Source organism: Brienomyrus brachyistius, unplaced genomic scaffold, assembly GCF_023856365.1.
Source record: "Brienomyrus brachyistius isolate T26 unplaced genomic scaffold, BBRACH_0.4 scaffold87, whole genome shotgun sequence".
Classification (NCBI taxonomy): domain Eukaryota; kingdom Metazoa; phylum Chordata; class Actinopteri; order Osteoglossiformes; family Mormyridae; genus Brienomyrus; species Brienomyrus brachyistius.
The window spans coordinates 62,315-76,132 of NW_026042362.1; the positions used below are offsets into that span (position 1 = coordinate 62,315).

Sequence of the window (13,818 nt, forward strand, 5' to 3'; positions counted from 1 at the left end):
TGAGATGGTATCTTTTACTTTGCAATAACTGTCTAAATATCTTTGTTCTTGTTTTGTTTAATGTTCTGTCTGTATAATGTTAGCTGTGCTTGTTGAGCATTGGAAATAAAAAAGTGTGATTCAAGTATTTAGTTTGACCTTTACTTTGCTGCACCAGTTAATATATTTTGATGAAATTATAAAATTACACAGTTTTGTCTTTGACGCCTCAACCCCCAAATAGGTTTGATCCCATTTCTAAATTTCTCAAATCGCCACTGTTAATGATTTAAGTGTTACTGCAGTACCGCTTTTTACATGCACGATCATCCTGAATGTGTGTTATAACCGAATTACCTTTATTGTTACTAATTATTAAGTCACATAGATAATATCCCCCCAAAACCCTACGATGTGCCGCTGAGTCCTTGTCCATTTTTTGCATGAAACGGAGCTTATTTCCTGCCTGTAAACGAAAGTGAAATTAAGTGTCGGGATTTTAAAGGCAGCGTCGCTATTTTATCAAGAAACATTTGATCAAGATTCTGGAATAATTTAAAGATATTCTATGTTTCAAGGTAAGACTATATTATTATTATTATTATTATTATTATTATTATTATTATTATTATAAAATGAATATGTTTTGCACAGCCTACATATATAGCGGGATTTAAAATAAAACAGCAGATTTGGCAAAAAGAGACAATGTCACGGTTTTTCGGTCTGGTGAGAACAGAATACTTAATCCTTGGCTTCTTATTATTAGAAATGTAATGAGAAATTTGAGTGTTCAATATAATTAAACATTAAATATACGTCCGTACAGCACAGTAGGTTACTGTACGTGTATCAGAAGAGTTTTCGAATTAACATCAACAATATTTAATTACTTACGCTCAGCCATGAGTTCGCCTAATATATGGTGCTGCGTAAACATGGACCGGGGCGTAGGCTGTAATATTTTGAAGCTATATTAAGTTTTTCTTTTTTAAAGTGTTGGGGATTAATATGCTAGTGTGCCGAAACATCCGGGTTAAACTCAAGGCTTAACATTTTATTAAGTCAAAGGTTTTACTACGGATCTGTTCTGTGTTCTCCAATCTGAAATTGTATTCATACTTTGCAGTCGTATAAACAGCCCTAACTGTTTAAAGCAAATAGTACGTAAGTCTGATGTATGTGTGTGTGTGTGTGTATAAGTGTGAGCTTTTTATTATCAGTGCCGAAAAGGGCGCAGCAGAGCCAGCGAGCAGGAATGAATCACACATCGCGGACACCGAGCGGAGTAAATACGGAGGGGGGGAGTCACACATTTTACCGGAAAATAAACACACGGTGTGATTTTAGAGACACAAACTTGACTTTTACACAGACGGTGGGTTTGCGCTTGTGGTAACGAAGCATTTTGAGCAACGCTTCCCCTTTTCCCCTGGGAGAAGCAAGGTAAGCGTCCCTTTCTCCAGAGAAAGACAAGACAAGACAAAGCAGGTGTTCCAGCTCTTTCCGTGAAAAGTTATTCGTGAAAAACAAGTTATACAAGTGACCAATGAAAAACATGTTTGTGCAGTTCAACCATGGCACAATAATATTATGGGTGAATCATGGACGACGTATTTGAATCTCGGGATTAGTCCATACACGATCAGAATCAATGCATGCATCAATCACCTCATATGTATACGTCTGCTGGGGGCGGGGGTTGGGGGCACTCCGTCAAACCGTGAGTAGTGGAGCCAAACAATCACAACAAATCATTAACAGTAATAAGCTAGAAAGAGATCTCTCAGTGGAGGAGATTGATGATTTTATATCGTCAAAGGCGTCTAGGGATGTTTCAATACCATGGATACGCACCGCCCGCGTTAGAATGGGAGGGAAAATCTTTGTGACTCGACATGGTTAAAGTATATTCGGAACTGTTGTAATAGCGATTTGGAGGTTAAATGGTGGAGAAATTAAATAGTTGGGAGCTGAGCAAGACTCTAAGCGGTCGTCCTGTACGAGAACACGTGACTTCTTGGCTTCTGATGAGTCACACCTGTTCTCAGGTAAATAGCCAGTAGGATAGAAACACTTACTGGACAGTAGCTCTGCAGGACCGGAGATGGAGACCCCTGGTGTACAGTGTTTGATATGGTTTTCAAATTATGATAAAATTCATTTTTATAAAAACACTTTGCAATGTTACAAACATACACAAAATACTGAAAATATAGCATTAAATTCTATCCCCGAACTTGTCACTACTTTTAGGTCCCTTGGAAATCAGCCTCAGAATCAGAATCAGAAGGAATTTGATTCCGGTCGATGGTCTCAAGCACAACAGTGTAAAAACAACAACAATCTACAATATGAATATGTAATATGGATTTACATTTATAAATATAGAGGAAAATATTAAAATGTATAAAAGTGTTATTTGTATGTATAATATGTAAATATATTTATATTTGTGTAGGGGCAGCATGGTGGTACAGTGGTTAGCACTGTTGCCTCACACCTCTGGGACCCGGGTTCGAGTCTCCGCCTGGGTTGCATGTGTTTGGAGTTTGCATGTTCTCCCCATGTCATCGTGGGGTTTCCTCCAGGTACTCCGGTTTCCCCCCACAGTCCAAAAACATGCTGAGGCTAATTCGAGTTGCTAAATTGCCCATAGGTGTGCATGTGTAAGAGTGAATGGTGTGTGAGTGTGCCCTGTGATGGGCTGGCCCCCCATCCAGGGGTGTTCCCTGCCTCGTGCCCATTGCTTCCGGGATAGGCTCCGGACCCCCCACGACCCAGTAGGATAAGTGGTTTGGAAGATGGATGGTTGGTTGAATATGTTGATATATATATATATATATATATATACACGTTGCTTACTATATTGTATTGTTCATTTACACACTTTATGTGTGCAGTATATATGTGTGTGTGTGTGTGTGTGTGTACATATATGTATATGCATACACACACATATACTGTACACATAAGATTAAGATTAAGATTGCCTTTATTAGTCCCACGGGTGGGAAATTTGCATTATACAGCAGCAAAGTGGACAGTGCAGCAGAAATAAGCAGAATGCAGAAAAAAAAAAAAAAACAAGTATCGAACAATAGAAATAAGAAATATAAATAAAATACAATACAATATATACAATACAATACAATACAATACAAGATGGTATGTGCCTTAGTGTTTGTTGTGAAGTCTGATGGCAGATGGAAGAAAAGACCTGCGGTATCTCTCTGTCGCACACCTTGGATGCACCAGTCTGTCGCTGATGGAGCTGCTCAGTACTGACAGTGTGTCCTGTAAGGGGTGGGAGATGTCCTCCAACAGGGAATGTAGCTCAGCCAACGTTCTCCTGTCGCTCACCACCTCCACTGAGTCAAGGGGACCTCCCAAGACAGAGCTGGCTTTTTTAATCAGCCTGTTCAGTTTTCTCCTCTCCCCAGTAGAGATGCTGCTGCCCCAGCAGACCACACCATAGAAGATGACTGACGCCACCACAGAATCATAAAAGGTCTTCAGGAGTGGCCCTTGCACTCCAAAGGACCTCAGTCTGCGTAGCAAAAAAGATCATCGGTGTAAATAAAGTGTGTAAATGAACAATACGATATAGTAAGCAACGTAAATCTTATATACAGAAAATACAAAGATTACAGAAATATATCCCACAGACTGTACATACAGTGCAGTTGCAGTGCTAGTTGTAGGTGTTTAGCAGTGTGACAGATCAGCTGTTTAGGAGGGAGATGGCGAGGGGAGAGAAGCTGTTCCTGTGTCGGGTGTCCTGGTCTGCAGGCTTCTATATCGTCTGCCAGAGGGCAGCAGCTCAGAAAGTCTGTGTCCATGCTGTGTGGGATCTGTGATGATTCTCCTGCCATTTTCCTGGATCTTGAGAGAGACAGGTCCTGGATGGAGGGCAGGGGGGCACCGATGATCTTTTCTGCTGTCAGTACGGTCCGCTGCAGTCTCTTCCTGTCCTGTTTGGTGGCTGCTCCATACCAGACTGTGATGGAGGGCAGGGGGGCACCGATGATCTTTCTGCTGTCCCTACGGTCCGCTGCAGTCTCTTCCTGTCCTGTTTGGTGGCTGCTCCATACCAGACTGTGATGGAGGAGCAGAGGACAGACTCAGTGACTGCAGTGTAGAACTGGATCAGCAGCTCCTGTGGAAGACTGTACTTCCTCAGTTGTCTCAGGAAGTACATCCTCTGCTGGGCCTTTTTGAGGATGGAGGAGATGTTGGTATCCCACTTCAGGTCCTGGGAGATGGTGGTACCCAGGAACTTGAAGAACTCCACAGTAGACACCGGGCTGTCTGATATGCTGAGGGGGAGCAGTGATGACGGACGTCTCCTGAAGTCCACTGTCATCTCTACAGTCTTGTGCGTGTTCAGCTCCAGGTTGTGCTGACTGCACCAGAGTACCAGCCGCTCAACTTCCTGCCGGTATGCAGACTCATCACCATCCTGAATGAGTCCAATGATGATGTCGTCTGCAAACTTCAGGAGTTTTACAGCTGAGTTCCTGGAAGTGCAGTCATTGGTGTAGAGGGAGAAGCGCAGTGGGGAGAGGACACATCCTTCAGGGGCACCAATACTGAGGGACCGTGTTTCAGAAGTGACCCCCCCAGCCTTACTTGCTGCTTCCTGTCTGTCAGGAAGCCAGTGATCCACTGGCAGGTAGCTGGTGACACGTTGAGCTGGGAGAGTTTGGAGGAGAGGAGATTAGGCACAATGGTGTCGAAAGCCGAACTAAAGTCCACAAACAGGATCCTGGCATAAGTTCCTGGACGGTTGAGATGTTGCAGGATATAATGCAGCCCCATATTCACTGCATCATCCACCGACCTGTTTGCCCGGTAGGCAAACTGCAGGGGGTCCAGCTGGTGTCCTGTAATGTCCTTCAGATGGGCTAAAGCCAGGTGTTCAGAGGATTTCATGACCACAGACGTCAAGGCGACAGGTCTGTAGTCATTCAGTCCTGTGATGGTGGGTTTCTTGGGGACGGGATAATGGTGGAGCGTTTGAAGCAGGAGGGAACTTCACACAGCTCCAGGGATCTATTGAAGATGCGGGTGAAGATGGGAGCCAGCTGATCAGCACAGGTTCTGAGGCAGGAGGGGGAGACACCGTCTGGTCTGGGGGCTTCTTGGATTTCTGTTTCTGGAACAGCCGGCTCACATCCGCTTCGTGTATTCTGAGTTCCGGGGGGGAGGGTAGGGGGGTGATAGGTGTGATGGAGGTCGTGGTTTTTGTACTGTACTGTGTAGATGTAGTTTGTTTAAGTACATCTGGCCTCCCCTGGTCTGCTGTAATATCACTGCTGTATACATGCACCCACTGCAGTCACCGATCCGCCTGTCGATCTCACGCTCCATCCTTCCTTCACTCGTGAACAAGACCTTGAGATACTTAAACTCCTCCACTTGGGGAAGGACCCCCTCCCCGACCCGGAGAGAGCATTCCACCCTTTTCCGGCTGAGGACCATGGTCTCGGATTTGGAGGTGCTGATTCTCATCTCAGCCGCCTCACACTCGGCTGCGAACTGCGACAGTGAGAGCCGAAGGTCACGGTCCAATGAGGCCAACAGAACCACATCATCTGCAAAAAGCAGAGACCCAATCCTGAGGTCACCAAACCGGACACCTCAACGCCCTAGTTGTGCCTAGAAATTCCATCCATAAAAGTCTAGTGACCCGCGTCCAGGGGAGGGAGAACGTGAATCCATGTTTTTACTCATCATAAGGGGTCTAATGAGCCGCAGTTCGTCTGGTTCCTCACCCAGGACCTGTTTGCCTTGGGTGACCCTACCAGGGGCATAAAGCCCCAGGCAGCTTAGCTCCTGGGATCACTGGAACACGCAAACCCCTCCACCACCATAAGGTGTCATCTCCAGGAGAGGATGTTTATACATGTATTTATAAAAAAATGTGGCATTGAAATTTTGCACTAAACCTCTTTATTATGTGTAATTCTACACATGGAACATAACAGAATGGAGACCCAATTCATCAGTTTGATGTAAAAATGCTGAATACTCGATATTGTGTATTTATCTATGTATCTACTTACCCTTCATGTTCACAGAGGCCCCAGCAGGAATCATCTGGTCTGGATCAGCATAGAAATGGATGGATCTGCTTCTGAAATGCACCCCCCTGTGGGGTGTAACAGAGAGAGCCCTGAGAGGTAACAGTGTTACAGCCCACTAGCATGCATGTCTCTCTGGGTCTATAGTCAGGCCATAACATAAAAGTAAACTGGGCTCCTAGCTAGGGCTGGTCAGTGGGCAGCACTTTAATATGTGTAGCTTCATAAAAAGACCTCGCCATCTTCTGTCTTCACCGTCTTCTTCCACAATCAGCCAGTTCTTTTATACTAGAGGCAAGTAACAGACCATCCCTCCTATACAAAATGGCAACATAACAAGACTAATCAAACAAACAAAAACATATATAAACAGGTAAAAAGGAACATCAGTCAAGTCTAGTTATGGAGGTTTTTAACGGTCATACTAAAAGTTTCATATAATATCTAAATTTTAGATGAGACAATTTCCTTATCAGCCGACTGTAATTAAGTCTGTTTACATCAAGATCTTTACAGCATATCAAAGTACATGAAGGCAGAGCAGAAGGCTAAACAGCAGTGTGATGCCGTCCCCATTGTATGAATTATATTTATACCATTAGGATTTGTTTCCTCTCGCTGCCCACAGTGTCCTGATGAAGAGAGCAGACTCCCCTGTACCCAGCTGTGTTTCCCTGAAGTGTGACGCGTCAATGGAGCCTCCACATGCCTTCAGAGAGGGATCTTTTCCTACAGATCAAAGGTAAATGTGCATTTAAACAAACACTGTTAATGACAATCAGACTCTCAGTCAAATGGCACAGAGACACATACAAGCTATGAGGAAAAAACACATTTATAATGAATGCACCAATTTTTACCTTTAACAGATTCCATCACCTTGAGAATTTAAACAAAAGTTTTGTCTGTATTCTATATAAATAACATCTGAGGTAAATGGATGAGGATTACTGTAAAACCTGACTTTCTGCGAGCTAGAATTGGAAGTTATTCAATTGAAAAGTGGATTTTAAATTTCAGTCCTCAGCACAGAGCTGGAAAACAACTGGTTTGCCTGTTTCCCCCCTGCATGTCCATTAAAGAATGACTCGACAATAGATTGTCATCTCGTGAGACGAATGTTTCTGTTTTGATAACAAATAATTTCACTCCCATGAATTCATTAGATCATACTCAGACGAAGGCTTTAGTTTAACATGTTTAGTCAAACTGTGTGGCTTAATCAATAAACTACTGTCATCAGACAAAAAAAAGAGAAAGACTATTGGTTTCTTTGCCAAAGGAGACGTTTAAATACTTGCATGCAGGTCATAATTAATGTGACACTGTAGTGGTTCTCATCCCCTGAGTATAAAATAAGATGACCGGTGGCTGAAGGTGCCCCAAGATAGCGCCCCCTGGAGCCTCAGCTGGGTTATGGACCGGGCCAGTGGGGCCAGAGCCCTGGGGCCTCAGGACATTAGAAGCTGCGAGTGGCAACATTTATAGTGCAAGTCATGAAATGTGCCCCCCTGTGGGGTGTAAGAGAAAGAGCCCTGAGAGGTAACAGTGTTACAGCCCACTAGCATGCATGTCTCTCTGGGTCTATGGTCAGGCCAAAGGGCACTTGGCACACGCCAGTCGCCTGGGGCACTTGGCACACGCCAGTCGCCTGGGGCACTTGGCAGACGCCAGCCGCCTGTGGCACTTGGCATGGTTTTTCGAAAGTCTTGCTGGATGTGTTGTCATAGCAGCACATCCAAATCATCAGACCTGCTCAGAGCAGGTTAGTTCTGTGTGAACAAGGATTAGCTCACAGACTTAATCAGTGTCCGTGCGTGGAAATCCAGTCAGTCATGGCCTCGCCATTCATATACGTAAAATCAACAAACACATACATACACACACAAACTCATACATACAAACATATATATATATGAATGAAATGTTGTGTTTGTACTTCACTTTAACTTGTTCCCATGTCCTGCATGATTTTATCTGTAATTATGACAATAAAAGAATGATGAAACACTGGAACCATAATACTACATTCAAGTGATAAATACAATAACTAAAAACTACTTACACGTTTAATTTGTCGGACACTTTTTGCCAGCCGTCTTTTCTGGTTTGGGTCGCTTTTGATGTGTTTCCTTTAGTAGATACTAAATCTTTGAATTCATCATACTCCTCTGTAGCATTCCCTTCGGATTGATGGCTGAAAGACTTGACTGATGGTTCACGATTTATTTAAAATAAATTAATTACCAAAAAAAAAACGTAGCCAACGTAAGAGCTTGTACCTTTACCGGGGGGGGGGGGGGGGGGGGTGCTTAAACCATTTACAAAATATCATAAAGCGAAAGACAAACACGTTCTCTGCTTAGCTTAGCTTAACGATGTTCTGGTAACCGAAAAAACTGGAAGTCCCTCAAAAATAAGGGGTCTCACTATATAAAACTACATAAGCATAAATGAATGTATACAAATGAATACAGAATACAAATGTATATTAATAATATGCAATACGCAACTCAATATGTTTTGTAACATTAATTAGCCTCGTGTCAAACCTTGGGGTTATTTACACTCCCACCAAAATTACGTCTGTTCCAAGCAATACCCACAAACACAAATAATTTTCAAATCTGTATCATTTGGAAAATAAAGCATAATCATCAGTGAAATGTACTTAAGTAGCTTCTAATAACAAGACTAACCTCTGCACTGGACGTTCTAGCACTGACAGCTTACCAAGGCGTTCCCCTTTCTCCTTAAGTCTCCTATCTCCTATACATATTTTACCCTTTCTTACCAGGCCATCTTCATCAGTGACAGTCTCTAAAATCCGTCCCAGTTTCCATTCACATCTGGGTAACAAGTCATCCACAAGCATCACTGTATCTCCCGCTTGTACATTTCTCTTCGGTGTGTGCCAACGCTGTCTTGCAATAATAATGTGGAGATACTCCATTTCCAGTAACTCCAAAATTGTTCCGCCAGTTACTGTACTCTTCGCCATCTCCTTTGTCCATAAAGGTCCTCCCTAACAAACTTCCCTGGTGGAGGTAGAGCCATGTTGGACATCATTGTAAGTAGATGATTGGCTGTGAGTGGTTCCATACTATCAGGGTTGCACAGGTTGTGCACAGTAAGTGGGCGAATGTTGAGTATAGCCATGACTTCATAAAACAACGTTCGCAGAGAAGTATAATTGAGACTGCAAGAGGCCAATGATAATGTGGAGTTCAACACATTCCTTATGGTCCTTATCTGGCTCTCCCACACACCTCCGGCGTGACAGGAGTGAGGTGCGTTGAAAACAAAATCACAATGGTTTTCGGATAGAAAGGTGGTGAGTCTGGGAGTGTCAAGTTCTTGTAAAGCTTTGTTCAATTCGTTCTTTGCCCCCACAAAGTTGGTGCCTTGATCACATTGGATTTGTCGAACAGCACCACGAATTGCAATGAAACATCTCAGACCGTTTATAAAGGCATCAGTGGACATATCCTCTAACATTTCACTATGGATCGCTCGTGAGCAGAAGCAAGTGAAAAGCAAACCATATCTTTTATGCTGCTTTCTTCCTTCTCTAGTGGTAAAGGGACCAAACAGTCCATGCCACACTATGAGAAAGGTGGGGAGGGCTCTACACCTTCCTTTGGAAGGTCACTCATCCTTTGACCTTCTGGAGGTCTTCTGAGTCTCTGGCAAGTGACACACTGCCGGATAAAAGATGCAACTGCTCTGCTTATTCCAGGAGTCCAATAGCCATTGGATCTGATTTCATTGATGGTAAAGCCCTCGCCTTGATGTTTTACTCTTTCATGATAATGACTAATTATCAGCTTAGTCACATGATGGGTTTTTGATAAGATCACTGGGTGTCTGAGTAAGTTGGAGAAGGATGATCGACTGAGCCTTCCTCCCACCCTGATTCTGCCATCTGCATCTACAAAGGCATCTACTGTAGGTGCTGCACCTTGGGATGATCTGGCAGCCGACCTCCCTTCTTCAGTAACTTTATTTCTTGTTTGTACACCTGCTTTTGGAGGTGTTTGACGATGGCACGCCCTGCACTTTCCAATGCACTTACATTAGCGGGGCCATTTATTTTTCCTTTAACTCGTCGCAAAAGGCATGAAATGGCCTTAGTAGCCTGCAACCATGATGAGAACTCGGACAAGCGGTCAGCGACACTACACCCCTGTATGCAGTGTTCCAGTTCTTCTCACCTCTGGATCACCTATTAGAGGTATTTCCTGTTTCCAGAGGAGCACAGAACCACCAAACCAATTTGAGGAAACAACTCATTCATGGTTTTTCCTCTAGACGCAGTGTCTGCTGGATTCTCTTTCGTTGAGACATAAAGCCATTGTTGAGGATTTGTACTGTGGCGAAATGTCTGAACCCTATTGGCTACAAACATGTGAAAGCGTCATGCATCATTATCTATGTAGCCCGGAACTACTTTGGAGTCAGTCCAGAAGAACTCCTCCACATTCAAATAGCTAAGCTCTTCTCTAAGCATATTGCTGACTGTAACTGAGACTACTGCCACTGATAATTCTAGCCTTGGTATGGTGGTCACCTTTGTGGGAGCTACATGGGACTTTCCTATGATGAGAGCACAATGGACCTTTCCTTTCTCATTCTTGACTCTCGGATAGGAGCACTGACCATACCCTAAGGTGCTTGCGTCAGAGACGTGGTGTAACTCTCTCTTCACAACCCTTCCAAAATTGAGAGGTAAGTAGCATCTATCTATGTTCATGGTCTTTAACTTGACAAGGTCCCTTTGCCAGCTCTCCAGCTCCTCTGGCAGTGGGTCGTCCCAGCCAGTACCTTGGCGACACATTTCCTGGAGGATCCTTTTCCCTTTAAGGAAATATGGAACAAGGAACCCAAGAGGATCGAATATAGAAGCAATGGTAGACAGTACTTCCCGCCGTGTCATTGGTGGTTCCTTTAGAGTGATGTTAAACTTAAAGCAATCACTTTCTGTCTTCCACTGAATCCCCAGCGCTCGTTCCAGGGGGCTGTCATTGAAAGTGATTTCCTTTGCCTTACCATCTGCAGCACGCTCTGATGAGGGTGTGCTCTGTGAAACAGCATGGGTGTTTCACACAAACTTGTGAAGACGAAGGCCACCCTTTGCACATACCTCTCTTGCCTCCTGTGCTAACTGAATGGCTTCTCCACAGTTTCCATACTTGTGACTCCATCATCCACGTAGAAGTCTCTATCAATAAACTGGGACCCTAATGGATGAGTGTCTACTCTCATTAGCTAAACGTTTAAGTCCATAGTTTGCACAGCCAGGAGACGATACTGCTCCAAAAAGATGTTCCTTCATTCGGTATTCTTTTGGCTGTGGACTCATGTCTCCATCTTTCCACCACAGGAAGCGCAGATAGTTGCGGTCGTTCTCCTTGACATGGAACTGATGAAACATTTTCTCTATGTCACATGTCAGAGCAATGTGATGCTGCTGGAACCTTATGAGAACGCCAGTTAGATTATTAATCATGTCTGAACCTGGAAGTAGATGTTCGTTTAGGCTGGTACCATTGTCCTTTGCAGAGCAGTCGAACACAACACACAACTTATCTGGCTTTTTTGGATGGTAGACACCATGGTGGGGAATGAACCATCGTTCACCATGAGTGCCAAAATCATGGACCTCTTCAGCATCACCTCTCTCAATGATATCCTTCATGTTTGCAGCGTAATCTTGTTTATATTTCTCATCCTTGCAGAATTTACACCCTAAATGTCTGAGCCTGACTTCAGCAAGCTGCCTGTTATCAGGTAAACGTGGTCATTGTATAAAAGGAAGTGGCATTTCATAACGTCCTTGGTAGTTTTTCTTTATACCTTCCTTGAGCCTGTCCAGGATAATTAGATCCTCTTGAGAGTTTGCCTTAAACTCTCCTCTGACATCCTTGAAATCCAACTCCAATGCATTCGTTTGTGTTATTAGAGGCAGCTCCTGTACCGCACTCAGTATGTCTAGGCCCTTTGCATGAGGCATAGTTTGCAAACAGGCATTTAAAAATCAGAAAATGTCTGTAGCCCTTTGGCATCTTTGGACCGTATTTGTGGCCATTTTGAGAGCCTCTCCAGAAATGCACTTTGGATGATGAATGGCTGACCGTATCACTGACCGTATGGCTGACCGTATCACTGACTGTATCGCTGACTGTATCACTGACCGTATGGCTGACTGTATCGCTGACCGTATCACTGACCATATCACTGACCGTATCGCTGACCGTATCACTGACCGTATCACTGACCGTATGGCTGACCGTATCACTGACCGTATCACTGACCGTATCGCTGACCGTATCACTGACCGTATCGCTGACCGTATCACTGACCGTATCACTGACCGTATGGCTGACTGTATCGCTGACCATATCACTGACCGTATGGCTGACCGTATCGCTGACCGTATCACTGATCATATCGCTGACCGTATCACTGACCGTATCACTGACCATATCACTGACCGTATCACTGACCGTATCGCTGACCGTATCACTGACCGTATCACTGACCGTATGGCTGACTGTATCGCTGACCGTATGACTGACTGTATGGCTGACCGTATCGCTGACCGTATCACTGACCATATCGCTGACCGTATCACTGACCGTATCACTGACCGTATGGCTGACTGTATCGCTGACCGTATCACTGACCGTATCGCTGACCGTATTACTGACCATATCGCTGACTGTATCGCTGACCAAGCTTATTCCAAGCATCTTTGCATGCCTCATCATCACTTTGGTAGAACGTGCCCTCAAGACATTTATGAGCAGGACCACTGATATATTTCTTAAGGTAATACAGCTTATCTGCTGAAGAGATACCTGTTCTCTGAATGAGTACATAAAGGATGCCTTCCATTCAATAAAATGAATTGGATCCCCAATAAACATCGCAGGCTCTGGCATTGGGAGCCTGTTAATGGGTTTGCTGTTCTGAATAGCTTGAGCCAGGTAAGACACATCAGTGAGGGATGGTGTTGTGACATCATGTCTGTCATAGGTGCTTTGTGTTTTGCAGTCAAACTTAAAGGTCTGGCCATCCATCCATCCATCTATCCATTTTCCAAACCGCTTATCCTACTGGGTGGTGGGGGGTCCGGAGCCTGTCCCGGAAACAATGGGCACGAGGCAGGGAACAACCCAGGATGGGGGTTGTGTGAGACACACACCATTGACTCTCACACGCACACCTATGGGCAATTTAGCAACTCCAATTAGCCTCAGCATGTTTTTGGACTGTAGGGGGAAACCAGAGTACCCGGAGGAAACCCCACGATGACATGGGGAGAACATGCAAACTCCACACACATGTAACCCAGGCGGAGACTCGAACCCGGGTCCCAGAGGTGTGAGGCAACAGTGCTAACCACTGCAGCTCCATGCCGCCCCCTGGGTGTTTATACCATTTACAAAATATCATAATGCAAAACACAAACACGTTCTCCACTTAGCTTAGCTTAACGATGTTCTGGTAACCAAAAAAAAACGGAAGTCCCTCAAAAAAAGGGGTCCCATTAAATAAAACTACATAAGCATAAATGAATGTATACAAATGAATACAGAATACAAATGTATATTAAAAATATGCAATACGCAACTCAGTATGTTTTGTAACATTAATTAGTCTCGTGTCAAACCTTGGGGTTATTTACATCCTCTAATAAAAGGTCCTGCTCAGATTGCGTGAAAAATTGTGCCCTGTTTTTTGACGTTTT

The 13,818-nt window shown here is 44.1% G+C and overlaps 1 protein-coding gene across 6 annotated transcripts in view; it reads left to right on the plus strand.

Moving 5' to 3' along the window:
* Window positions 1–457: 457 nt before the first annotated feature.
* Window positions 458–13,818, plus strand: part of LOC125727124 (NACHT, LRR and PYD domains-containing protein 12-like) — a 52,881-nt gene continuing 39,520 nt past the window's right edge. For 3 of the 6 annotated variants that reach the window (XM_049003833.1, XM_049003834.1, XM_049003838.1), the window contains exons 1-3: window positions 1,138–1,702; window positions 6,063–6,164; window positions 6,694–6,807. In XM_049003833.1, coding sequence (XP_048859790.1) covers window positions 1,638–1,702; window positions 6,063–6,164; window positions 6,694–6,807 — 281 coding nt within the window. In that variant the 5' untranslated portion in view covers window positions 1,138–1,637. Of the gene's footprint in view, window positions 558–1,137; window positions 1,703–6,062; window positions 6,165–6,693; window positions 6,808–13,818 lie in introns of those variants that run through there. The other 3 variants (XM_049003832.1, XM_049003831.1, XM_049003836.1) reach the window with 3 other exon arrangements.